Source organism: Nesoenas mayeri (assembly GCF_963082525.1).
Source record: "Nesoenas mayeri genome assembly, chromosome: Z".
In the NCBI taxonomy this organism is placed as follows: domain Eukaryota; kingdom Metazoa; phylum Chordata; class Aves; order Columbiformes; family Columbidae; genus Nesoenas; species Nesoenas mayeri.
Window position 1 is genome coordinate 55,898,009 of NC_137542.1, and position 27,167 is coordinate 55,925,175.

Consider the following 27,167-nt stretch of genomic DNA (forward strand, 5'->3'; position numbering starts at 1 on the left):
GGCCGATGGGGAGCGAGCCCCGCGTCCGCCTTCCCCTGGTCACGAAACCCGCGTGAATCCTCTCCGCTCCTCAGTGTGTGTAAAAACGGGAACCCCTCCCGGCCTCTCACTCCGATTTGCGGGGCTGCTTTTCTCAGCCCGCCAGCAGCAGCCGCACGCCCCGCTGGGCCGACCCGCCCCTCTGCCGAACCGCAATGGCTTGTCCCTGGGGACGCCGGGAAGGCGGCAAGCGCAGCGCTCACTTCCCGCTTTCGGTGCGGGCGGGCGCTGTGTGGTTGCTCCTCCCCCGCCGGCGCTCAGGCCCGTCTCGGCGCGGGGGCACAATGCGCAGACTCGGCCCTTGGCTCAAGATGGCGGCGGCGGATAAACAGAAGCACGAGCACGGGCGGGTGAAGATCGGGCACTACATTCTGGGCGACACCCTTGGCGTTGGAACCTTCGGCAAAGTCAAGGGTGAGCGGCGGGGAGCGGAGCTGTACGGCCCGGCTGGGCTGCGGGGAGCGGAGCTGTACGGCCCGGCTGGGCTGCGGGGAGCGGGAGCAGGCTGGCGGACGTGTGACGCTGAGCAGCGGGGTCTCTCCTGCCGCTGCCGTCACCTCAAGGCGGCCGGTCCGGTGGGGCTGAGTGGACGCGGAGGCCTGGCCGAGCAGTGTGTGGAGGCCCAAGGGAGTGGGGCGGGTCCGGGCCGCTGCTGCCTCAGTTCGGGCTTGGCCCCGCTGCGCCTCCCGGCCTCAGCTCCGAGGTGGCTGGGGGAGACGCCGGGAAACCTGAGCCTGCTGGGCGCTGCCCCGCCGTCCCCGCCGGGCCGGATGAGTCACGGGGGCTGCGGCGGCGCTGGCACCGCGGTCCGGCGGGGACGGAGGAGAGGGGCCGGGGGGAGACAGCGCCAGAAGGGCAGGTAGCGGGAGCCTCGGAGACTGCGGGGTGCGGGCCGCCGGCCGACCCCGGTGTTGCGGGAACAGCGGCCGGCGCGCCGGGGAAGCGGAGTTGCCTGCGCTGAGCGGCGGGGGTGGAACTTTTGGTCCCGCAGCGGGAAGTAATGGCTGGGGCAGGAACAGCTTTCAGCTCTGTATCGACGGAAATAACTCCTGGAAGTTAATGATGCTGCATTTATTTCAAATTGCCCTGGCTATGTAGTGAAAGTAGGCAGTCTTGGTTCTCAAGCTGTCTGTACATTGCATTTAGCTGCACAAATACTAACACTTGGTGTTCTTGTAAGGAAGGCAAGATTTCTCCCTCTACAAAGGGAGGAATAAGCATAAAAAATTGAGTCTGGGAGTATTGAATTAACTGGCATCACAGCTGACACAAGCATGGAAAGACTTTATGCTAAATCTCATTGACCAGTGATTATCAAAGCTTTTTTTCAGCTCGAACTTTAAAAACTAAAAAAGGGGTGCAGATGCAATGCTACAGATTTGAAGCCTAGTGGAAATAAAATAACTTACACTGTTTCTGCTGTGTTGTTTGTGAGAATGGTTCAAATATTGAGGTATGCAACTTGAAAACATCCTTTCACGGGTGGGTTAGACTAGACTCAGGTTTTATTCTTAGTAAGGTGTGGGGGTTTTTTTATCCTTAATCTCATGAATTGCTCATGACTACAAGCAATAAAAAAAACACAGGTTATCCTGTTGTATCTAATGTGTTAGCTGTATTTTAACATTATAACTTTTTCAGTGTAGATGTTCCTAATGTACGTTTTTTGCACAAGCTCTTTCAACTATTGGCATGTTCTGAACAAATTACAAATGTATAGAAAATAGGAGTGTATTTGTCCATAAGAATATCTAGGAAAGCAGTGGAAAATATTTTGAGAGTAGAGTCCTTTGAGCCTCCTTTTTTCAAGGCAGGCTTATGAAGTGTCACCCCCAGCCACTGGGGGGCCATGACCCCCAGCTGGCAGCTGGAATACCATTCCTTTCCTTGGGAACCGAGCACCGCCTTAAAGAGAGAGGAAATTAGGTGAGGCAGAAGACAGGCATCAAATTCCCTTTCATCTTGGAGGGACTACTTGGTAAGAGGGGAGAAGAGGAATCTGTGTTGTATTTCCTCAGTGAACTGTGCAGAATTGAAGTTGGTATACCCGTAAATGTTCTAATCTGCTTTTAAATTTCAGAGAGTGCTGTTGCTCTACGGCTGCTCTTCTTACCCCTATCGGCAAAAATGCATCTTAAGTTGAAACCTTGCAAGATGCTCAGTTATGGAGCTACTGTTACATTTTTAGTATATTATTGAACATCACTCCTATTAATATTTCATAAAATACAGTTAGCTTGAAACAATTGAAAAAAATAATTTGCCAGTTTTATTGCTCTGTTTCCATTATACACGTCTGTCTGCATTATTCGATTGATGTTAAGTGTTCTTTTAGACTGCTTTGTAACTATTGATTGTATGAAGAGTACACACATGCGTGTGTGAAAATATTTTTTGCTAAGTATGTAGGAGAAATCACCTTGTGACGAAATGCAGCATCATTCTATATACTATATGTCGTCTTTAAGTGGCCTTGGAATTTATTTAGGATCTACAAGCGTTAGACTTCATGGACTAATACTTTGTTTCATATACTAGTTGTTATAAGTTTTTTGTTACTGTTGTCCCTAGATTGTGTTAATTTTGTCTTGCTTTAGCTGTACATAATGAAGGATGTATTTTATCAACGATGCACTGGTTTTCCTCCCAAGCACACAGTTTCTTCATTTAATGCTAGATCTGTGATTGTTTTCCTGCAGTCATCATAACTTTCCTTGTCTGGTGAATCTGATATGGTTTTATCACTTGACAATAAAGTGAAAAACTAGTGAATATGTTCTTTTTTTAAATTCAGTTATGATTTTCTTTGCACTTGTGTGATGTAGGATGTCAAGCATATGGCTTATTGAAAGTGAGTCCTTAATTTTACACTGGTGGCAGCCTGAGAAGATTGAAGTGAAAAAACAGTGCTTTACTTGGTAATTATTAAAGATCTCTTGCTGTCAAGGTAGCTGTCCGATGAGTTTCCCCTGCTGCTTACCCTTTTACCCTCACAGAGAACTGTTAGTGGTGTGATTTTTTTTTTTTTTTTAAATTTTATTTTAAATTTTATTTTATTTTTCTCCAGTTTAACTGTTCATTTGGCTCTACTGGACTGAAATTAACTACTGCCTTACTTAGTGCACTTGGCTGTGCCTCATATGGGCAGCTATGGAGGAGGCAGCTGTTTCTAGCCAATATCCAGGCAGAGCTAAAATGACGCAGAAGTAAAAAGCTGTGAGTTAAAAGAGACTACTGAACCTAAATCAACTGTGTGAAACACGTTCTTAGTTAAATTTCACCAGGCTTCAGTGTAAAACATCTATCCCTATTTTTGTCAGTTTTATTGTTATGGGTTTTTTAATAACCAACGAACAGCCACCACCAACATCAGCAACAAAACCAAACAACAAAAAAGCCCTCAACATGCACACAAAAAACCCAAAACAGAACCCCAGAAGACATTACTGATGTTTTCTGCTGAAGCCAAATACAAACTTTTATTTCCAGATTTTTTTTTTTTAAATAAAGTTAGCTTTCATAAAAGGAAGTAATCAGGTTTCCAGTGATTTGGGCTGAGGAAATGAGGGATGCTGCTTAAGTTTGTAAATATATGGTATTTGTTCCAGCCTATAGAAGTAGGTTAAAAACCCTGGTCTGTATAGACTTCAAAGCTGAAGTAAATAGGTCTTGGTCAAGGCAATGGTAAGAGACCTGGAAAAGGACAGTGATGACCAGTTTGCTCTGTAATGTTGTTATGCAGCAATATGCCTTCGCACAGCATTAACTCGTGTATTTTTTTGTCTTAGTGGAGACATTTGTTTAGCTTATACTTTTAAAGACTACTTTCCTCTGGCCCTCAGGCTGTTTGGTTTTTTTTTGGCCTATTGCAGAAATGTTTCATTAAATACAACATATGCTTTTTCAGGTTTTTTTCCTACAAACTTCATGACTGGTACCTGTATTCCGTCAGAATGTTGCTTTTACTTTGAATGAACTTGTAATCAGTTTTCTTTTCCAATTGAAGGCCTGCTGAATGAAGTTTAGAGGCTGTTGCGCCTGCACTTCAGCAGTTCAAAGAAGTCACTGCTGCTTTGAGACTATCACTGTCTTGGGAATCTTGGTGCTGTGCACAGCCATAGTGAAGCTTGAAGGCAGTTGGTATTGAAATATAGGGAAATACTAGGTCTGTGGAATTAACATCTTGCAGTGATTCTTTTGAAGGACTGGTAGCTGGTTGAGGATTAGTGTGAATAACAAATATTTTGCTTACTTCTGATTTGTGATCCTTCCCTTTTATAGGTAAAACTTCTGTCAAGTGGTAATACACAGTAGCTTTTGAAAGATAACACGGCCTTCTTACTTTTCTGTAGGATACTGTCATCTGAGGTCTTGCCTTCAGTTCTGTCCTTATGCCAAATTCAAAAGTAGTCAGCTGTCTGTTACCAATTAGTGTCTGCTGTTTTGCAGATAACAGATACCTTGAACCATATCCAAGAAAACTGTTTTGTTTCATGCAGTAGATGGTAATTGGAAAATTGTATCTGGGAAAGCTATTTTTGTTATAGGCTTAAATGGAATTTTAAAAGGGAGGCAAAAATTACTGAAGAGCCTTTCAATTTGGAATGTCTTAAGCAAGTGTACAGGCTCTTTGACATCTTTTTGCACTGGCACAAAACTACAGTATGTTTTTGTTACAGTAATTTATTCAAAGTTGGCAAGCAGAGTTGAAGAAGTGGAAAATCTTGTTATCTCCCAGTCAATGAATAAAATCAAGGCTGTGACAACTAGAATTTATTTCAGTCAACTGCATTACTGTTAAATTACTTTTAAAGAAAAAATATGTTTTGAAAAACTATGTGCCTTGCATATTGAACGTGGATTGCTGTAGCTAATAAATTACTTTCTAATGTTTTTCTGAGTTCTAATGAAATTCTAGCTTTTGTGTAAGTTAGACTGACAAATCAGAAATGAAACAAATTTGCTGATAAAAGAGACTTTGTAACACAATATGTGTCAGAACTGAGTATCTATATGCTAGCTGTAGAACTGCTTGAATCGCTGCTTACTAAATTAAACACCTCAAATGTACTTTGTAAAGCAAAGGGAGGTGCAAATTCATGTGTCTTAACTGATTTTTGGTTAGTTTCTAAGAAGCTGGTTTTTACTAACCAAAATTAATGTTAAATTTTAACTTGCTTATTAAGAAATTTTTTTTTCAAATACTTCTGAGTTACTTCGGCTCACGTTATTTATAGACAAAAGCTTTGTAATTCAAATGTATTAGTTGCTTTCCTATTATTAAATGTTATTGATTCGTTACTTATTAGGGTTTGAACATATGTGGTATAATTTGGTGGGTTCCTTTAAAAGTCCAGCCACATTTGAGCTGAAGAAAGCAAAGGGGATGTGATTACTTTAATTGTAGATCTGGTTGAAAGCAAATAATTCTCACAGGTGACACGATTCTACAGTTCTAGGCACTCACCTACCAGTGCTTTGCGGTCTGTCTAGAACTTGTGGTGGATGTAGGCTTTGTCCTGCATTGCTCAGCAGTGCAAATGTGCCTGTACAGTCAGTATTTTGATTATTGGTGCTGTTTTTAGGTAATGCCTCCTCAGCATGAGGGGTTGTGTTTTTTCACCTCGTAATTGGAGCCTTTCTGTAGTCTTGGGTACAAAAGGCATCTCACCACTGCATTGTTGATGGTCCAGGGTCTGGGTAACCTACTACTTAGTTACTTCCCTACAGGAATTTAGACATACTGCTTTGTTTTGCACAGTGACTGTTTTGTTGTAAGAATTATTACTCATCTGCTTATCTTACCTTTGTCTCTCTGCTAAGAATTTTTTTTCCCCTTGCATTGTTTTTTGGATCAAGATAGAGGCAGAAGGCAGCAGGAAGGTCTTGTGCTGGGAATGAGGTTTACAGATAAATAAGTGTTTGCTAATTCTATCCAAATTAGCTGTTGAATGCAGAAATATTGTTGTAGCTCACTTGTGTTTATCACAGCTTCCCATGGATATATTTGAATAAAGCCTGGAGCTTGAGACTTAGTTCTAAGTCCTCAAGTGAGGAGAGACACCCAGATAAGTGAGTAATGTGTTCACTACAGGTCTGTTAGTGTCTGCTCAAGTGGACAAGTATGAACCGTGTAGGTGTCACTGGAATCTGGCTTATCTTCAACAGATGGGAATCAGGGTGGCAAATGAAAGTGATGTACTTATAATATTATCAGTGTTAAATCACTGTATGCAGAAACCTATGCAGATAGCATCTCTAGTGGAAAATATTTTTATCTTTGGTAGTTTATTTGTGATCCAGTGTTTGGTTTAAGAAGATATTCTTAGCAACTCTGTTTTGGCTGCTTCCAACAGCATCTGCAAAATTGAGGACTCCAAGAGGGATAATTGTCTAGGAAATATTTTACACTTTTGAGTTCCTCTGTTGAAAAAATAATGATCTCCTAGAAGTAGGAAAGAAACAGAGGGATGTATGAGGTTATATGTTTGCACTGCTTCTCATAGTTACTATTGAATTTAATTTTATGCATTTATTGTAGCTTTTGCCATTCATTTTTCATAATAAACCTCTGGTGTTTACTGCAGAGAATGTGAAGTTTGATAGGGTCAGACTACATAAAGGACAGATAAATATTTTTCAAGTAAACTGATCAGATACTCGTAGTGGTAATTCAGACTAATTACTGAAACAGACTTCTTGGGGGAAGAACAGCCCTGATTTCTTCAGTAGGCGTGATCTTTTTGCAGATCAAGTGAAAGAGCTGTAGAACATGTTTGAGTGTGTTACCAAGTAATCCAACAGCTTGGAGTGACTTACACGGGGAGAGAAAATGGTCTCCCTAATTAGCAAGGTTGGCAATATTTTGGTATATGCTTGCTTTGCAATAGTGCAAAAATGTAGTCATGCTGCAAGACTTCTGAGGGTTAGGTTTACTTTTTTTCTTACGTTTCCCATTCATCTTCTAATGATAGAATTGGGGGAGAAATTGGGAATAAGGCAGAAGAAATAATGTGTCATCTGGTTTTCAATATCCCCAAATATAATGGGGAGATGTGGAATCCTAACATCTTAACTAGTATTTCTTGGGTACAGCTGAAATGGGCAAATTGATGTCTTTACGGAGCAATTGAAAACCCTGACTAAAGACTTCTTTGTTCTTTGCAGTTGGCAAACATGAGTTAACTGGGCATAAAGTTGCAGTGAAGATCCTGAATCGACAGAAGATTCGCAGCCTGGATGTTGTAGGAAAAATACGCAGGGAGATTCAGAATCTCAAACTCTTCAGGCATCCTCATATAATTAAGCTGTAAGTTTTGCTTTCTGTAATAAAACTTATTTGATCACTAATCTCTTTTTGCTCTCACGGATCTGAAATGTTTAAAGGGCAATGCTACTAGCTGTAACTTGTCAGGAAAGTAACTGTCTTTCAAGTATGCAACCATTTTCAGTGGCCTCTATAATGTGTTTTTGCAAAATTGATCTCTTCAGGCCAGAGAGCTTCCATTAGATATTTGTTTACAAGTTCTTTGGACAGGCATATAAAAAGTAATGGCATGATAGATGCTTCTACTAGCATCCATCACTGTTTTTAGCTGCTACATCAGTTTTCTTTTCCTTGTTATATTTGATCTTATTTCTGCTTTGAAAATGAGTTATTAAAAACAATATTGTAAATGGCATTTCTCTACTAAGCTTATTGTGTTTTCTTACTTGAAATATGTTTTTAATGATCTGCTGGTCAGTGATCTATGGCTTTCCAATGTAGATGGTGCTCTGTGAGATTTTTATGAATTAAGTATGTATGGTTGTTAAATGGTACTGATATTTCAGAATTCTTCAGTATGACTGCTACCACGTGTCCAAATGTGGTATTTAGAATATGCCTCTTTACATCTGTTCGGTGATCAATAGTTCATCAGTGGACTTCAGAGCAGAATTAAATATGTCCCAGAGTAGACCCCTTGTGCCCAGTATGAGGAAATAATTTATAAATGCCATTGATTTTTGCTTTTGTTTCCTGTAAAGTTAACCTGCACCTGTAGAGTGTGGCTGACTTTCACTGTCTTAGTCATGGTATTGTTGTTAGGGTTTTTTTATTGTCAGTCTTAAAAGCCCGCTGCCACTGATAGCTGCCATCTCAGTACACTCCCTTTAATTTAGCAGCCGCTCTTACACTGAAGCTAGATTGGATTCTGTAAAATTAAGTCACTAACTTCTTCAGTATGTTAGTTTTTGGGAGACTGTTGAGCTGACTTAGCTACAAAGTTGCTAATGCTGCCAGTCAGAGTTCACTAATGAGTCCAACAGACATAGGTGTAGCCAAAACAAATACAAAGTGTCAGTGTACCAGCTTAGATAGGGAGATGGAACAGGAATGTGTACTTCTGGGGTTGTTGAACTGTTAAGTCAGCTTAACAGGTTTCAGATTACAGTTTCTTTCTCAGGGAATTAATGAGGACGATTTTTTTCTCCTGTATGTGGAGAGACGGAGTAAGATGTAGGAGGTGATGGAAAAACTGATGAACCCAAGCTTTTCAGTTAGTCATCCTGCATTTCTAAAGCAGAAGTATTACTAGCCTGTGTGTAAATAGCATTTGGGATACAATTGATATCATTGTGCAGGTAGACTTGCTGGTAATTTAGGATCACGATGCTTGTGATATTAGGAACTGGATTAGGGAACTGCTAGATAGCAGCTCAAGATAGCTGGGATAAAGGTAAACTGATCTCTTCAGTTTAATATTACAAATTAGACAGTTTCTAATTTGGAACACTGCTGTGCTTTATGAAGGACTTTATACATGGCATTAACAATACATGCATTACAAGCCTGTGGCAATAAGATTTTCTTTCTATACCATGCTTTAAATAAGAAACTGTGTAGCATCTTCTCTGATTTTTGACTGCTAACAATAGAATGCATCTTGTTTTCCTACATAAAATTGGCTCTTTTTGCATTCTGGTCATTTATGCCGTTTGGCTTGATAAACTTATTTATATTATAGGTGTGTTACTATTCCACAACCTCCTTTTCCATAACCAGAAAAGGGAACTGACTATACAGAAACACTCCTGTAACTTTTGGATTGAAAGGATTAAAATACTATTTCTGTAGCAATATGTTAGCCATGGCTTCAGAATGTTGTTGATGTGTAAGTACATGAGATATTTTCAACCAAGGTATTAGAAAATTAGAAACGGTAAAGTACCTTGGACTGTAAGATTTTATGTAGAACTAACTTAGAAGATCTCATGTTGATAACTGCCTCAGAAGGGTATTGAGGTTATTGAAATGTTACAGTATAATACTAAGCTATGCACACGCACATTCACCTGGGTAGTCTGAACTCACTGCTGTCTGTGTAGTTCATGAATAATTTGCCTGAGTAAACTGAAGCACATCTGTTTTCCCCTTTGTCTTGGAATTGGCATTTTGAAAAATGTTGCAGTTCTGTATGTTTGAGTTCAGTTATTTATTACAATTTAAATGTTTGAATGCTTAGATGTGATACCTTGAAACATTAATTTTCATCCAGTTGCTGCTTCTTATCTTCTCAATATAATATGCTGTATGGGGAAGAAATAAAACAACTTTTAGGTAAGGATATGTAGAACAAAATCAAAAGTTCTTAAATGTGAATTTGGCCATAAACTAGTTATTTAAAAGCTTCAAAGTTTTTTGTTTTTTGTTTTTTTTTTTAAACTTAATTGATGTAGAATGATTAAAATATAATAATCAGAGTGTTGATACTTTTAATCACAAATTACACATTTGAATCTCTTTGTAAAATATTATATTAATGGTTACTAAGAAGATTCTTTTTCTAGTCTCGAAGTACACTTTTCATTTATAACAAGTCAGGTTTTTTGCATACTAAGGTTGAAAAGTGTATATTTTTGAGACACTAGCAAAGGCCTTTTGAATGCCTTCCTTCCTGCACCAAGCTATCTATGGGGCAGCACTGTAAATAGCTTCATATAAATCATTTGGACTAAGTGTGGTTCTCTTAAAAGTGCAAAGACTGCTACTCCTGGTGGGGTATACAATTTTCTTGCTAGTCTTGGCAATGGTGGCATCACGTAGTGAAAGGAAAAGAAATAACTTCTGAAAAATATTGTCATTACAGTAGCTGTAAATGGTCTGATAAATATTTTAAAGTATGCTTTTATCTGTCTCTTTGCACAACTTTGGTTTTAATTAAATGTAACTAGCATCTTTTACTGAGTGCATAGACTAACAGATACCTTGTCTTATCAGGTACCAGGTCATCAGTACACCCACTGACATTTTCATGGTGATGGAATATGTTTCAGGAGGAGAGCTGTTTGATTATATCTGTAAAAATGGAAGGGTAAGAAGTGGTCCAAATCTAAAAATGAATGACTTGCATTCTGTTACTGCTTTTGCAACATTCCTGCCTCACCTGACACTGAGAGTCAGATGAGTTCTTTTTGAGGATCCTTGGCAGAATGATATAATTGAAACTTTATTTTCTTAGCAGGATATTATGATTAGCGTAGCAGATAATTTATGATTAGAGTGGCAGGATTTCTGCAAACAGAATCAAATTAGTACAATTTATAAGTAGCCTAATACAGAATTTATAATACAACTAAACCTATGATTTCTAATCACCTGGACTGTCTACAGATTGGCTCAAGTCTTAATACATGGTTTGCTGTATCAATAGAACAAACACAGTCCAGAGTCAAAAATTATATCAAAGACAACAAATCACTCAATCCTTGGAGGATGCAGATGACTGTGGAGGCAGCCCTGGCTATGGGCGTTCCCAGGTCTCACTGTCCAGCAGCAGTTCTGGTCCAGGTTTCCCGCTTAGGACTTGTAATGGATTTTACGGACAGTGCTCTGAGTGCTGTTGTGCTTCCCTGTTCTGTGATGGAGTCATCACCAGTGCCTGACTGGGTGCCAGGGACCTTCAAGGCTGGTAAGGAAGAGAGTGACCTGCCTGCTTCCCAGGCACCTTGGAGCCAGTAGAGAGGGGAAGAAGAAACCTGTTTGGTTTGTATGCTTGATTCACAAGACCAAGACCTTCACAGCCTGATAATGAGGGAAAGGGCATGAATACATTAGTTGCTCAGTCACAGAATGGCTGCTTGCTCATAAACTGGTGTTATTTATGCTAACCACATTACCAGGGACTGGGAGCAGGGCTACCGGTCACATCAATTAAGGTTTGGTTTTATGTATTCAGCATTAATTTTGCTGTTAGCACTTAAAATATACTTTATGACTACATCTTGTTCTGAAAGTAAAAATGGTTATATGTTAATATGTTTCAGATCATTGTCATAGCATTTTTCCTCTCTACTGATATTGATATGTTAATTTACAATTACTACATACAAACTGGATGGATATGTATCCAGCTGGAGTAGCTGAAAACTATTTCTTCAATATAACCTATTATTAAAAAGCTGCCATTGTACCCTTGTTACCCTCTTCTATTAGTAAAAGTATTTCTGTGAATATCTGAAGTCTCTTTTGACAAACCATCTAGATAGCTGGGATACTTTGTTAGTAATTAGAAAATTAGTTAGTTTTAGTTAGTAATTAGAGAAAGCTTTGACATGGATTAGGGCATGTTTGTAGGAAAAGCCCAGCTAGGTCTGCTGTTTAGGGCTAGCTGCTAATATCATAAATAGCATCTAAAATGTATCACTTCTTTGCTGTATGTCAGCAGCTTTTGTCAAATTAAATCTTATGCTGTGCTTAAATGTCAAAGTTTATTGATATTCCAATTAGACAGAGTTAATCACAGAATGTTAGGAATTGGAAGGGACCTCTAAAGATCATCCAGTCCAATCCCCCTGCCGAAGCAGAACACCTAGATGAGGTTACAATGTTTGAGTGCCAATGTTTCTAGCTACTGAGTGTGTAACATCTCACCAAGAAATTTCAAAAGTGATTGACGAATTTCAGTGACTTTCTGGATTAGTGGATATGTTTTGTTTTAGTCACTTTAGAGCTGTGTTACAAACAAAATGGTGTAGGGTATGAAGCTTTCTGCTGCAGGTTCTGATAATCTGCTGTGTAAAATGTAAAACCCGCAAATTATAACTTTAGGTTATGGGAAAAAATCATTTAATTCATATAAATGAAAAACAAGTTATCTTCCACTGTCTCATGGTTGTTTAAAACCTTTGTCTGTCTCAGCTTGATGAGAAGGAAAGTAGACGTCTGTTCCAGCAAATCCTTTCTGGCGTGGATTACTGTCACAGGCATATGGTAGTACACAGAGATCTGAAGCCTGAAAATGTGCTGCTTGATGCACACATGAATGCTAAGATAGCTGACTTTGGTAAGCATTGCTATTTTATATCTGATTGCATTTCTGATGCTATTTAGACTCTGTTAATTACTATGGCAAACATTTAATAAAATGTGTATACCTGAATATCCTGGTGGTGGGACACAATACAAGAACCTGAGGAGTACGAATGTAACACAAAACTATATATCTCAGGTTTTCTTTTCTGGTATTTTCTGCTACTGGGTGAAGTTGTGGAGTGACTTGTTTGGTTTTGCTTAACAGCATTTTCTCTGAAGTACTAAGTAGACTTGGTTCCTGACCTTTCCATTTCAAAATTCACTCCTATTGCCTATTTTACCATCTGTAAAATGTAGATGTTTAGATCTCCTGGAAACGAAGTGCGAGGGAAGTTCATGTTTAAGAACCACATTGCTATAGTAAAATACAGTAATCCTCCTATTAAACTAGTCTAACTTTAAAAACTCTAAAGATGTAATTGAAAAATTTGAATTAATGCATAAAAACTAGAATAAGAACAGTTAATCTTGCAAATTCCTATGCTTTTTTTTTTCCATATACCTGTCTAATTAATCAGAAAGCTTAATTGTTTATACTAGCTGTTTGTGACACAGATGCTGAGAAGACTGGCAGCTAATCCTTGCAATTATCTGAATCAGGAAACCTCACCATATAACCACAATAAAGTATCCCTACTACCTATATAATCGTGATATATCTCTTGTAGACATAGTGTATAATACCTGCCCTTGTAAAGCACTTGAAGTTTCTGATGAAATGTGCTAGGTAATACTGAGTATTCTGAGTATATTTTAAAAGTATGGTGTTAAAGTGTGTGGGCACTGGGAATCATTGATTTCTTGTGTGCAGAAAATGCTTTGGGTGAAATGTCTTAAATGGTCAAGAAATGCAGTGCAGTAACTTATAAAAATATCTTCCTGTAACTAAAGTATCAGCAAAACTTAGCACTCAGTTAATTGTGACTAGTGTATTAAACAAGAGCTTAATAAAAGCTTTTGTGTATTAGAATATGAAAGCTAGCCAAGTTGTACTCTTATCTCCCCGCCACACACACCTTAAAAAGGCATAATTCCTTCTTGGAGACTGAATTATCTGGCTTATGGTGGTTTTGATCATGCAGCCTTCACTGGGGAGACTAGATTATATTTTCCACAGCTATTCTAGAAGTGGTAGTTCTTACTGATATTAGAATATACTGAGGGTTGGTGAGTGAAGATGGCCTGGTGCTGAAGTATGCTTCAATTACCAACAGAATATCTGAAATCAAACTACTGAACTGCAGTGATTCAGGAACCAGTTGAGCAGTGTAGATGTCTAAATTGTGGAGAAGTCATGTGTACTCCTCAGTTCCCTTTTTCTGTATAACCTCTTACAGAATTGTTGGCAATTCTGTTGCAGCATCTTTCACTTGAGCATTTAGGAGCAAATGTGTTTTTTAAGACCTTATTGTTAATGACCAAAACCCTCCCTTACTATGCTGCTCTATCTCCCTTAGAGTAACTTTGTTCTCTGTCATGCTTGCGTCATCCAAATGGGACTGTTTTTTGAACTCTTGGAATGAGAATGTTCTCAAACAGTTTTAGGTTGTGCAATACAGGATTGATGTTACTCAAATTTCTTGTAAACTTAATGGAGGATTATGTGGCATGCTAACGTAAAAATGTCAGTAATTCCAAACAACGTTACTACTTAATGAGATAAATTTGGTAATTTTCTAATTTGAGTTAACTGGTGATTTGTTCTAGGTGGCATATGCACTGTGAAATCATTTTGGTCTCTGAATTTTTAGTAGTTACTCTTATACACTTTCAGGTCTATCAAATATGATGTCAGATGGAGAATTTTTAAGAACAAGCTGTGGTTCCCCTAACTATGCTGCACCAGAAGTAATTTCAGGAAGGTAGTTTCTTTTATATTGGATACATGTGTGCATGTACTTCCGTCATTTTGCTGCTTGATTCTGAAGGCTATAGAACTAGCGCAATTAAGAAGCTTGATGCTGAGAAACCGTGGGCTGAACTTTTAATTATTGTGATAATTTTTCTTGAGTTTTTAATGTTTCTATGAACTAGCTTTAAATAGCTCCTCTGTGGTGGATATGATGTCTAATTCCCCAAATTCATTGTGTTCACCGTGCCTGAATTGGTTTACAAATCTCACTTACAGCTCAAATCTTGGAAGTAGAGGTACGGATAGAATTACAGGCAAAGTCTGCTGTGAAGTTGATGGTATCTGCTGCAGAGTAGATACTTAGTCTGAAGGTAACTTCTACTTTTTTGAACTTCATGACTGTCAAATCTGCGGCTTTCAGCTACCCAACCTAATGCTGAGTGGAGGCCAAATGTCTTTTATTCAGGCAGCAGCACAGAATATGTGACAAGTTCTGCCATGTGGACTTGTCTTAAACTTTCAGCCTCTCAGATTTGGGTGATAGATGACTTTTCACAGATTTTGCTAAAACAGCAATAACAATGTGTAACATGGGTTTCTTAGTAGTAGTAGGTGCAAGTTTCAGTTTGCCATTGTCTTTAATTGCGTTTGTGGGTTATTGTTATACAATAGAGAAGAAAACTATGAACTCATGCCCTGTTATGTATTTGAAGGGGAAGAATGCTGAGGTTCAAGGGAGGCATGGCAGAGGGCTAGAACGTTAACAGTACTTGTGGATTAGTTGTCCCAAGTTCAGACACTTTTAATCAGTGTGATACGATGTAAGAAAGTAGAGGGGGAAAAAATTAAATGTATTAAACACAAATCACTAATAGTTAACTTTTTCCCAGATTATATGCAGGTCCAGAAGTAGACATTTGGAGCAGTGGGGTTATTCTCTATGCTTTGTTATGTGGAACGCTTCCATTTGATGATGATCATGTGCCAACCCTTTTTAAGAAGATATGTGATGGTATCTTTTATACCCCTCAGTACCTGAATCCATCTGTAATTAGTCTTTTGAAGCACATGCTGCAAGTGGATCCAATGAAGAGAGCAACAATCAGAGACATTAGGTAAGACACTAGCTGATGCCTAATCACAGGATGCTGGAATGATAATCTCAGTGCAAATAGAATTATAATCTCAGTGTGAATATGCAGAACAAAGGAATCATTCATAGAACTTGTCTGTGTTTTATAGACAGAGATGGAATATTCTCTTTCTGTTTTGGCTTTAGCTGTGGTTCTGATCTTCACTGGCTAATGAAGTATCTATTGGAGGTCACAGTAAAACAAATTATATGTATTACATTAAAAAACTGTGAGAAACTCCACGTTTAAGAATGCTATAGCGAAGTTATTCATCTGCAGAATGGTTTGCAAATCTACACTCTATTGACTTCTCTGGGGAGAAAAAAAAAAGTCTTTACTGTTAAGAACCCCTCTCTGTACTGTAAATGTCTGAGAGGAAGTTACAGCTCTTTAATCTGATAACTACTGGTTTTATTGATACTTCTGCTGACTCTGAAAAATCGTGTGTTAAGACTGTTAATATTCCACATGCAAGATAACATTTTCTAGCTTCAAAACCCTAGCATGAATTTGTGTATGAGTGATAAGTTAAAGCTTGTAGGTACATATAGCCATCATGGGCTCCAGATTCCAAGAGGAGATTCCGGAGAAGTTGACTGCTTTGACAAGTGTACAGTAGGTCAAATAAGAAAAAAAAAAAAAAAAAAGAAAATGGTAACTGTTAGAGTTGTACTTTGTGCAGCAGCTTACTTAGGTTTTCTTGTTCTCATTTGTAAGCAGCTCTAAGGAGAGAGCTCTGATACACTGCCTTAGTGAAAATGCTGCTTCTTGTAAGGCTGGAAGTTAGGAAGTTGACAGTGTTCATGTTCTTTCAGTAAATTGGGTGCACTTATCACTTGCTACTTAATTACAATGGGAAGTACTTTTTGCAGAAGTCGAAGCACTGTGAGAACTAAGCATGGTAAAACTTGGGAGAACAAGAATTTAGCTTATCTCAGTCACATTGAGTAAGTCCAGAAGAGAAATGGTGTGAAAAATATGTTGATAAATGTTGGTTACAGAGCATGGATGTTCTAATCCTGAACAGTTCTGTCCTATTAGTCATAAGACATGTCATCTCACAGTTTAAAAGACAAACTGAGTTTAATTGGATACTTTAATTCTCCTAGTGGTATGTGTCCTTTCAAAGGGAAAGGCCCAGTGGGTTCAGTCATCCAGCTAGGGCTGTGCTTTTTAGTAGTATAGGAAAATCTTTCTATTTCCGAATTAGGTGGTTGCTTCTGATGAAAGTGTATTTTGCTCAACACATTTTTGCTGAGGTAGGTTCTGAGGATGACACTGACTAGAGCTTGGTCCGCGTACTAGTTTTGGCTGGGATAGAGTTAAATTTCTTCACAGGATTAGGTTGGTGCAAAAGAAATTGTGTTTTGCATTGATGAAATTTGCTCTTCGATATTGGAATACATTCTTAAATGTTGTTTTGTTGTACATCATTTTAATGTGCTTTTCTCACTTTGTTTTTTTTGCTACTGACTTACTGCTTGCTGTTTATTTTATATTTATTTTAGACTATGGAAATAATGTTAGCCAAAAGGCAAATTTGAGTGATTTTATTATTTGAGTTCAGAATGGGTCATAAAGCAGTAGAGACAACTCCCAACATCAGCAGTACATTTGGCCCAGGAGCTGCTAATGAACGTAAAGTGCAGTGGTGGTTCAAAAAGTTTCACAAAGGAGATGAGAGCCTTGAAGATGAGGTGTAGTGGTCAGCCATTGGAAGTTGACAACGACCAATTGAGAGCAATCATTGAAGCTGATCGTCTTACAGCTACACAAGAAGTTGCTCAAGAGCTCAGTGTTGACCATTCTACAGTCACTTGGCATTTGAAGCAAATTGGAAAGGTGAAAAACCTGAATTGGGTGCCTCAAGAGCTGACTGAAAAACCAAAACATTGTTTTGAAGTATCGTCTTCTCCTATTCTACGCAACAACAATGAACAATTTCTTGATCAGATTGTGACGTGTGATGTTACTGGATTTTATATGACAACTGGTGATGAGCAGCTCAGTAGTTGGACTGAGAAGAACCTCCAAAGCACTTCCCAAAGCCAAATTTGCACCAAAAAAGGTCATGGTCTGCTGCCAGTCTGATCCACCACAGCTTTCTGAATCCTGGTGAAAACATTACACTAAGAAGGATGCTCAGCAAAGCCATGAGATGCACCGAAAACTGCAACATGTACAGCTGGCATTGGTCACCAGAAAGGGGCCAGTTCTTCTCCACAACAATGCCTGACCACACATCACACAACCAACGCTTCAAAATTTGAACGAGTTGGGCTATGAAGTTTTGCCTCATCCACCATATTCACCTAACCTCTTGCCAACCAACTTCCTTCAAGCATCATGGTAACTTTTTTCAGGGAAAATGCTTCCAGAACCAGCAGTGTAATAGATAATGGTCAAGGTTGTTGAACAAATCGAGTAGGGTTCAATCATATTATGCATATCGTTGTAAGAAGTAATTGCGCTTGTGCAAGTTTCATTATATTTTGTGAAAAAATAGTAGTTAAGCCAATGGCCGGATGCTGGACTCCAACCAAGCCAATGGCCGGATGGTGCAACAGATAACAGAGCGCCCGAATGGTGCAACAGATAACAGAACTCCAGAGGCAGAAACACCAAGCGACACCCAGCAACATCTTTCACTGTCGACTAGCCAACCAGGAGCTAACTCGTCAGGGTGTCCCAGCGCGTGAACAAGTGTATAACATATATAAGCACATACGAAAAGTTGAGTTTTGTGCCGTCGGTGGAACTGAGCTTCCCCCGGTCACCCAGCGCTGTTTTGCCTAATTACTGCTTGCTTTAAATTTGCTTGCTTAATAAAATTAATTAATTGGCTCAAAGACTCATCTTCATTTATAACAAGCAGGATGCAGAAAATGCTTTCCAAGAGTTTGTCGATCCTGAAGCGTGGATTTTTACACTACAGGAACAAACAAGCTTACTTCTCATTGGCAAAATGTTTTGATTGTAATGGTTCCTATTTTGATTAATAAAGATGTGTTTGAGCCTTGTTATAAATGTTTTAAAATTCATGGTCCACAACCACAATTACTTTTGCACCAACTTAGTAAAAAGAAACAATCAAAGTGGAAGTCAGCTTGTTTTGTAAGGGATGAAGAAGCTTCTCCTAAGAGGGAGAAGGAGAGACTTGAAAGAGGGAGCCTTTTCTGCAGCAGAGCAGTCACAGGAACAGGAGGAAAAAGAAACTGGAATCATAAATAAGGCAGAAACCACCTGCTGCCTATCCCTAAGTAAGCTATGAGGTATGCAAAAAGGTTTCAGCTAGTGCTGGAATATTGAGGCGAATAGCCAGGAATTAAAGGGTTATGAGGCCTGGCATCTGGGATCCATTGTTAGAGATAAGGCCATTGACAAAGGGATTGTAATAAGGGGCAGGAATCCTCAGTCTTTGGAGGTGTCTTCTGTCAAGTGTGAGGCATGGGTATCTCTCCAAGGAAGTTCTTTAAAATTGCCTAAGTATGTGGACCACCAGTGAGGGAGGTATGTGGTATCTTAGGGAATTAGCTGTGGCAGAGGTGATCTGTAGCAACCTGGATGACAACCAGGTATCCAAAGACCTGGATGAAATCTAGTACACACAGTACACGTGGCAAAAGTTTCTGTGGAGTCCACTGACATCATACACCAACACTGTGGCAGTAATGAGCTGGACAGACATGGAGGCACCGGCTGTGTGTGAATTGGGCAGTCAACTCTGATAATTCAAACTGAATCTCACTCTTCCATATGGGCCTGCACCTCAGCTGTGAAGAAACTGAGAAGTTTCTTTCTGGCTCTTATCTCTGATTCTCCACCCCCATCCTAATGGGGGAAAGTGAGCAAGTATCTGTGTGGTCCTTAGTTGCCAAACAGGGTTAAACCACAACATCCGTATAACTGCTCTTAAACTTCTAGCAAGTCTTTATGCTAGAACAGGCTAGAATAATTTAAAAAATAATGTCATGCCATGTGACTTTAATGTTCAAAAATCCATGTCAAAACATCTATCAAAAACAGATTCAGCATCAACATTTATTAGTTTTGTTACACATTTTTATCTGTGTACTTGGGGAGGGACAACTCAGGTGGGATGTATAAGAATTTTAGTTGAAAATATCTCAAAATGAACATAGTGGCAGTAAAAACCCCACCAATTTTATAAAAAGCTCTTTGAGTTATATGAAGATATTTTTGGAGGTCAGGTAGTTGAAACACTTACAGGAAATAGGATTTTTCCCAGTCTCTTCCAAAATTTCTAGCTAAACCTTGTGAAGGAAGGGATTACTTTCTATTAGGTACTGGTCATTGTCTGGGCTGCACAGAAGGGAACTTGGACTGGCAACTGTTATTCTCTTTGTACAGACTAAAAATAATGTTATTTTTAAGTAATTTAATATTAAAAACATTTGCTTTGTTTATTTTTAAATCTAGGGAACATGAATGGTTTAAGCAGGACCTTCCCAAATACTTGTTTCCTGAAGACCCATCATATAGCTCTACCATGATTGATGATGAAGCCTTAAAAGAAGTTTGTGAGAAGTTTGAATGTACCGAAGAAGAAGTGCTAAGTTGTCTATACAGCAGAAATCATCAAGACCCTTTAGCGGTTGCTTATCACCTCATTATAGATAATAGAAGAATAATGAATGAGGCCAAAGACTTCTACTTGGCTACAAGCCCACCAGATTCTTTTCTTGATGATCATCATCTGTCTCGCCCTCATCCTGAAAGAGTGCCATTTTTAGTAGCTGAAGCACCACGTCCTCGCCATACTCTTGATGAGCTGAATCCACAGAAGTCAAAACACCAAGGTGTAAGAAGAGCTAAGTGGCATTTGGGAATACGGAGTCAGAGTCGACCAAATGATATCATGGCTGAAGTTTGTAGAGCAATTAAACAGCTGGATTATGAATGGAAGGTAAAAGAATAAAGAATCTTTACAGCAGATAACAGTAAATTTTTGTTTGATCTGTGTAGTTACATAGCCTAGAAGTCTGAAACTTATATTCTCCTGTGCTGGAAAATAGTCTTGTGTGCCTGTGCTGACTGTTTAGGCTTGCTGTGCAGGAAGGGTTTTGGGGGAGGCTATTCAGGCTGACAGGAAAATAAAGTCATGCAAACATGTAACTTTACTGTTGGAGCTCTATGAATGTTTTTCTGTTAGCTAAAATAAAAAATGAACTTAACAATAACCACAAAACCCCGTCAGGTAAGCCTGATATTGTGTAATACCAGTGGGTTGAAATGGCTATAGTGATATGCAGTGCTCTCAAGCAGTTCTGGTAACTAATTCAGATGTCTTTTGTACTAGGTTGTAAATCCTTACTATCTGCGTGTTCGAAGGAAGAATCCAGTAACAAGTGCATATTCCAAAATGAGTCTACAGTTGTATCAGGTGGACAGCAGGACATACTTACTGGACTTCCGTAGCATTGATGGTATGTGAAGACTTACTTAAGTTAATAGAAATAATTCTAAGTAGTGCAAAGATGTCTTAATTAACTTGTTTAGAAGTGACGTAAGCGTTGCCATGTATTAGTTTAAGCCAATCTAGATCTATAGTAGTGTTCCTTTATTCCTTCCTGCTATAGTTTTCATTTGATCAGATAGTGAGCTGTTTCATCACCTAAATAATAGCTATTTAGCAGTCCTGAACTGCTCCATTTTGTCTGCACCAGCACTACTACCACTAGCGCAAAAGGGGACAGAGCTGGAAGTGAACTGTCTTTGGAGCCTCATCCCCAAATTTAAATAATATTTTAGATCTGAAGTAAGCATGTGAATAACATTTCCTAGTGAAGATAAAGCTTGACATCTGGGCATTTAAATTTGACTTGGACTGTACGTTGCTGTACTTGGTCTGGCTGAGATGGAGTTAATTTTCTTTACAGCAGCTTATATGGTGCTGTGTTTTTAATCTGTGACTAAAACTTTGTTGATGACACAGCAGTGTCCTGGTTGTTGCTGAGCAGTACTTGCAGTGTTGCCTTGTTTTTTTTCCTACTCTGTTGCACCCAGTGAGTAGGCTGGTGCGGGGAGCAAGATGTTGGGACAGGATGCAGTCTGGAGAGCTGAGCAAGTTTCACCAAAGGGATATTCCATGATATAAAATGTTATGCTTAGCAAAGAAACTGAGGGGGTGGGGTCTTGGGGAAGGTTGCTTTGAGACTGGTTGGTCATCAGTCTTCTTTAAAGAGGTGATGTTGGCATCAGTTGTTTTTTTTTCTTTCATCCTCTTATTAAACTATGCTTATTTCTACCCATGAATATTCTCACTTTTGCCCTTCCAGTTCTCATCCCCATTGTGCTAAGGTATTAGGTGCCAGGCAGAGTCAACCCACCAGTGACAAAATTTGAGATAGGAATTGTATGCTTGCAGTAAATGAACTCTTGAAAGCAATTGGTCTAACCTGTGCAAAGATTTCTTCTGCAGTGTAACAGTAACATGGCATACAAATCCTGGTTGGATACCTTTCAGAAAACAAATGGAGGAGTTAATAGAGACTAGACATAATGCTTATTTATGGCATAGTAGGCTAAAGCAAATTACCTACAGCCAGTGGTATAGATGACATGGCTAGGGTAAAACATGTGGCATGGAAAAAGGATTTACTGGAGTGTGGCTGAATTGCAGTACAGGGTGGCTGTGCCACATGACAGTTTAATCTGATCTGGCTTGGCAGTGCAGTTCTTACCTCATTCCTTCCAACAATACAGGTGCTTGCTTAGGTCCAGCCGTACTTGATATGGGCAACTAACCACTCTCCTGTACTGGCCTGTAGCAGTGTAGGACAAATGCCATCCCTGTTGGAGGGGAGATGCCTGCGGGAGGGCAGCCTGCTGCAGTCCTGGCTTCAGTGCTTGAGGAAACACAAGTCCAGGGTGTGGATTTACCATTTATCTTCCAATAGTGAGGCTGATTTGACTTTCCTTTCTCTCCACCACAGTTAACTGTTCTGTGTTCCTCTTACCAAACTGTAGTTTAAATTAGGTTTTATGGGAAAAGGCAGTCTCTCCTATGTTGACTGATTTCTCCTGGAAATAACTTACTTGGTGGCAAGGGAGAGTCAAACTAATCTTCAGTATTTAAAGTAAGAATAGAGATACTTCAGTAGAACATTACTTCTCAGATGAAAGTATTTCATTCTCATACTGAAGGTTAACTTAAGCTGCTGCAGCCCAAATATACAGTATCAATTACTTAAAAATACAAATAATAACAAAGCATAAATAACCAAATAGAAAGCAAAATAGAATAAGTATGTGCTAGCAAAAAGCATCTACAAAATGTTTGAACTGTTATTTAACTTCATCTTAGGATCCTATCCTGTTTTTGTTTTAAGGAATCTAAATTGAACTATTAGCCGCAGAAATTAGTTCGTGAAAAAAATGGTGCATGCTGGCCTAAACTAGATGTAAATGGTTCTGGAGCACAGTTCAGAGTACAGGAGTAAATTGCATAAGGACACTTGCTTCTGTGTTGCTATATGTGTGAGCTTTGATTTTGTATCAAATATATACAGTTTGCAAAAGCTGTTTATGTATTAATCGAGATTAAAAACAAACAAGCAAAAGAAAAACAACAACAATAAAAACCCAACCAAAACACAATGGGATTTAGAATTAAGAGAAGGGGACGACGTGTGCTGTTCCTATAACTGATGTAGTACTGATTACTAATTTTCTTCCTCTCTCCTCGCCACAGATGAAATTACTGAAGCAAAGTCTGGGACTGCAACTCCACAGCGGTCAGGCTCTGTGAGCAACTATAGATCCTGTCAAAAAGATGCAGATGCTGATGCACAAGGAAAATCTGCAGATACATCCCTTACCTCATCAGTGAGCTCTTTGCTTGAGTCTTCTACAGCTGACTTAACTCCAAGGCCAGGGAGTCATACAATAGAATTTTTTGAGATGTGTGCAAATCTTATTAAAATACTTGCACAATAATTTTGAAGATGGGCTTATTTCTTTTACAGCAATAAGCATGCCTAAAGCATAGTGTCAGATGCTTCCGATTATAGTCAAATTAACTAAGGCGCTGAAAAAGCTAGCCACAGAATGCAATTTGCACAGGTATTGAAGTGATTATGGGGAGTTACATATATTATTTTGAAGCCTGAGTGAATTCTGATTGTCTGCTGTCCGATAGTGTAACACAGGTACAGGAAACCACATGCCCTTGGGGCAGTGTCTGTAACAATTTTAATTGAATGCACATCAGACTGTATATAACATCTAAGTTAGACGGACTTTCTTGTTTTTTTTTTTTTCTTTTCACTGGTAATACATGGATCTGATGTACTGTAAGTAAATATACATTTACTAGTTCAGTGACCTAAGTATGACTTGTTGGTCACCGTCTACAATTGTGCCTCATTGGGTCAGAACTATCAACATCTTCTAACAGTAATGTGTTAAAACTGCTGTGTTTCTTCCCCCTTATTTGATAGTAAATTATAAAGAATAGTTTAATGTGTTATAATGTACTGCTTCTAACAACTGATAAATTTGATTAAATGCATGCAAATCCAAGCAGTTGGAAGTGCATGTAGGTGCTCTGCAGTGCACTAAGGGTGAAATTCTGTGGCCTGTGAGTAGAATAATTGAGTCTACAATGAGGGCAAGAGGCTTAATGCTGAGAAGACTTGGCATCCCATGGGCTAAACCAAAATGTTGCTCTTTGAAGGAGAACTGACAGTGGTCTCCTGATCCGTGCATGTACCTTGGTGTTGTAACAGCACAGCAGCTCCCTGCTGCTACTGCAGGCTGATAATCCTTTTCCTTAGAAATGTGCATGTAATTAATGGCACAGCCCAGGGGCTATTGCATGCTATTCCAGAATCTGAAGTGGACAGTTTTTAAAAATTTATGTTAATACTTTGATACAACTGTTTATCACAAGTTAACTTTGCATATACTATATAGAATTCACTTTGCAGTTGAAACTACATATATAGCTTAGGTTTTCCCAGGCCACATTTATAGCTTTGCTGTTTAAATTAATTGTGAAATTAGATAGTCCAGCTTTTCAGTTGAATATGAAAAATGATCATGACAACTTAGTGCTAATATTCAAGTTTTCAACAGTATATTGCAATTACCAGTAAAAAATTCTTTTGCATTTATGGTTTTGTAATGATGAGGAAGAAATTTGAATCTTATATGTTAAAATCACAACTAGTACTTGCACAAAAACATTTAGTCTCTTGTAAATTGGATATAATTAGACACAGTTCCATTTTCATCTAGCACTAATAGACATAAACAGTAAACTGTATGTCATAAAATGTTTAGTTTTGCATTCAATAATTAATGTTCTCTTCAGAATAAACTTCATGACCTACTCAGTTTCAAGGGCTGCTCTCCCAGGGCCAGACTGGAAATCAAGGCATTACTATGCACAGTGAAACCTAGACTCTTAAAACAGATGGGAATTCTTGCCAATCACCAGTGAGTCTGAGACCATGCACAGAAAACCACTAGCTACAGATAGAACAGTTTAATTCAGGCCAACTGGCTTCAGTCCATAAATTTGTCTGTTATGAACATGCACAGAATTTGAAGAAACATAAAGCTGTTTTAAGCCCTGGAACTACTGCAACTGTGTTCTGAACTGGGCAATGGTGTGGTCTGCTGAGTGTGTGGGTACAGGTTACAACTTCAGTTGTTTACCCTCAAGTGTCACACATGGTCCCTGTACCACAACGTTGTATTGCTGTATCCCAGACTAGACTTCCCTTAGATAAAGCTTTGGGCTTAAACTCCTGAGATTGTGATGTCAACATGAGGGACCAGCTGCAAAACATGCTTTTACGTCCTGTTTTTAGTCTTGTAAAAATTTGTTCTGATGTATTGAATAAATCTGTGTGTTCAGTTTTGCTACCCTTTCATTTTGAAATTAAGCATTGCACTTGTACAAATACAACAAACGGACAGGTTTTTTTTATTGTAGTAATTCCTCATCTGGAATTGGTTTGGGATCACTCTTGCATATATTAAACTAAATATTTACAAATGATATCTGCTCTTGGTTTGCAAACTTGGAATGCTGACCACAAGTGCAAGGTGTCAAGGTGCAAATAGCTCTTAATTTTTATACACTTTTTCGGCCCTCTTGTGCATTAAGATAACCCTGTTTTTTACTTTGTCTTGGTTATCTGGAGGTTAAATTAAGTTTCTGGCAGAAGTGTACTGTATGTGTAGTTTTAAATAAAGTAAAATATATTGGTGTGAGAAATCAGTTTTGATGGCCAAAAGTTTTCTGATTGAACTGAGATTTTTATATTGGGCAGGGAAGGGCAAAAGGGGGACTGTGACAGCCTAGCTGAACCCCGAGCATTTGTCTTTCGTGTGACTTTCCTATGCTTTGTAGTTCTTGCTGTTGAAACTGCTTTCTTCACATGTTCCTACTGATCTTGTGGACCCTTTTTTAGCATCGCACTAGTATCTGCCAATAGGCTGTGAGACACAACTTCACTAAGAAAGCTGCCAGGGTTATAAGGAGGCAGCTTATGCAAATATAGAGATTGGTCAAGTATGTTACTCTATATTCCCAAGCTTACTCCAGTTGGAGTACATTGAATTATTTTGCCTTTTAATTGTAATTTTTTCAAAACCATGGATGAGTCTGATTGTCCATGTGCAATATGACTCACTAGGTAATGGATGAAAATTAATTTTGGTGGTGCAATATTAAAGCAAAATCTGTCATGTTTGTCTTGAGTAGTTTTTATTACAAACTCGGAAATAAATTTTATTTTACCAGTTGATTACCGTTGTAAAATATGAAGTCCTGTTCTTTAACAAAGATGTGCCTACTTCCTATGTTAATTTCTTTTGTCAAAGCTGAATGGCAAAAAATGCTTGTTTATAACTGTATAACTTTTTAAACTTTCAAAACTTTAAGTAAACATGAAATACTGAACCATCTTGTCTGCAACTGTGTGCATGCTGTCTTCTAGAGTTATATATGTTATAAATTAATGGATAAAGACTGTTACACTTGTTTTAAAAGCGACAGCAATTATGATTTTTAGAATAAGCAGCAACATGAGCACTAAAATTACTGCAGAATTCTCAACAACAAGGCAGTGTTGTGGTTTAACCTGGCAGGCAGCTAAACACCACACAGCTTTTTGCTCACAAACTCCTGCCAGTGGGATGGGGGAGAATTGGGGGGGTGGGGAGGACAGTAAACCTTGTAGGTTAAGATAAAGACAGTTTAATAGAACAGAAAGGGAAAGTATGAATACAATATATGAAATGAGTGATGCACAATGATGCAATTTCTCAACACCTCGTGGCTGATGCTCAGTCTGTCCCTGAGCCGCAGTTCTCCTGGTCAGCTTCCCTCAAGATACATACTGGCCATGATGTCATGTCATGATATGTCATGATGACATTTCCCTTGGGTCAGCTGTCCTGGCGCCTCCCAATGTCTTGTGCACCAGGGAGGGGGGTGGGAAGCTGAAAAGTCCTTGATTACTTAGAAATAACTAAAACATCAGTGTGTTACCACATTGTTGTAACCCCAAAACAGCACTATACACACTAGGAGGAAGAAAATAACCCAGGACAGCAGGCTGGGCCACCAACTGCACCAGCCTGGCCCCTGCCTGACCCTTTTCCCACAGATCCTGTAAACTGTCTCACTGCAGAAGGGGGCTGCAGATGGAAGGAGCAGGAAATACTCGGTGCAGACGTCCCCTTCACCCTGCCGTGCGGTGACTGGCCCTGCCTGGCATCTTCCAGTCCGCTCTTTCAGCGCACTGTGGGT

The 27,167-nt window shown here is 39.1% G+C and overlaps 1 protein-coding gene across 4 annotated transcripts; it reads left to right on the forward strand.

The window, feature by feature from the left end:
• The first annotated feature begins 308 nt into the window (after positions 1–308).
• PRKAA1 (protein kinase AMP-activated catalytic subunit alpha 1) lies at positions 309–26,160 on the forward strand. Of its 4 annotated transcripts, XM_080363099.1 has the most exons (9): positions 309–453; positions 7,207–7,348; positions 10,301–10,394; positions 12,221–12,365; positions 14,169–14,256; positions 15,137–15,361; positions 19,820–20,306; positions 20,700–20,826; positions 23,094–26,160. In XM_080363099.1, exons 1-9 carry the CDS (start codon positions 324–326, stop codon positions 23,336–23,338), a joined length of 1,683 nt encoding a protein of 560 aa, XP_080219225.1. In that variant the 5' UTR covers positions 309–323; the 3' UTR covers positions 23,339–26,160. The 4 variants fall into 4 exon arrangements, with proteins under 4 accessions (XP_080219225.1, XP_080219224.1, XP_080219227.1 ...); XM_080363098.1 differs by lacking the exons at positions 309–453; positions 7,207–7,348; positions 10,301–10,394 and having other exon boundaries at positions 12,253–12,365; positions 14,102–14,256; XM_080363101.1 differs by lacking the exons at positions 309–453; positions 7,207–7,348; positions 10,301–10,394; positions 14,169–14,256 and having other exon boundaries at positions 12,301–12,365; positions 15,279–15,361.
• Positions 26,161–27,167: the final 1,007 nt, after the last annotated feature.

What these genes read in the sequence shown, in the direction of transcription:
- PRKAA1 (XM_080363099.1), top strand. Translation starts at nt 324, where the DNA reads ATGCGCAGACTCGGCCCTTGGCTCAAGATGGCGGCGGCGGATAAACAG. An exon ending in GCAACAATCAGAGACATTAG is followed by an intron (nt 15,362 to 19,819) that starts GTAAGACACTAG and finishes TTTTAAATCTAG; the next exon opens with GGAACATGAATGGTTTAAGC. An exon ending in AGCTGGATTATGAATGGAAG is followed by an intron (nt 20,307 to 20,699) that starts GTAAAAGAATAA and finishes CTTTTGTACTAG; the next exon opens with GTTGTAAATCCTTACTATCT.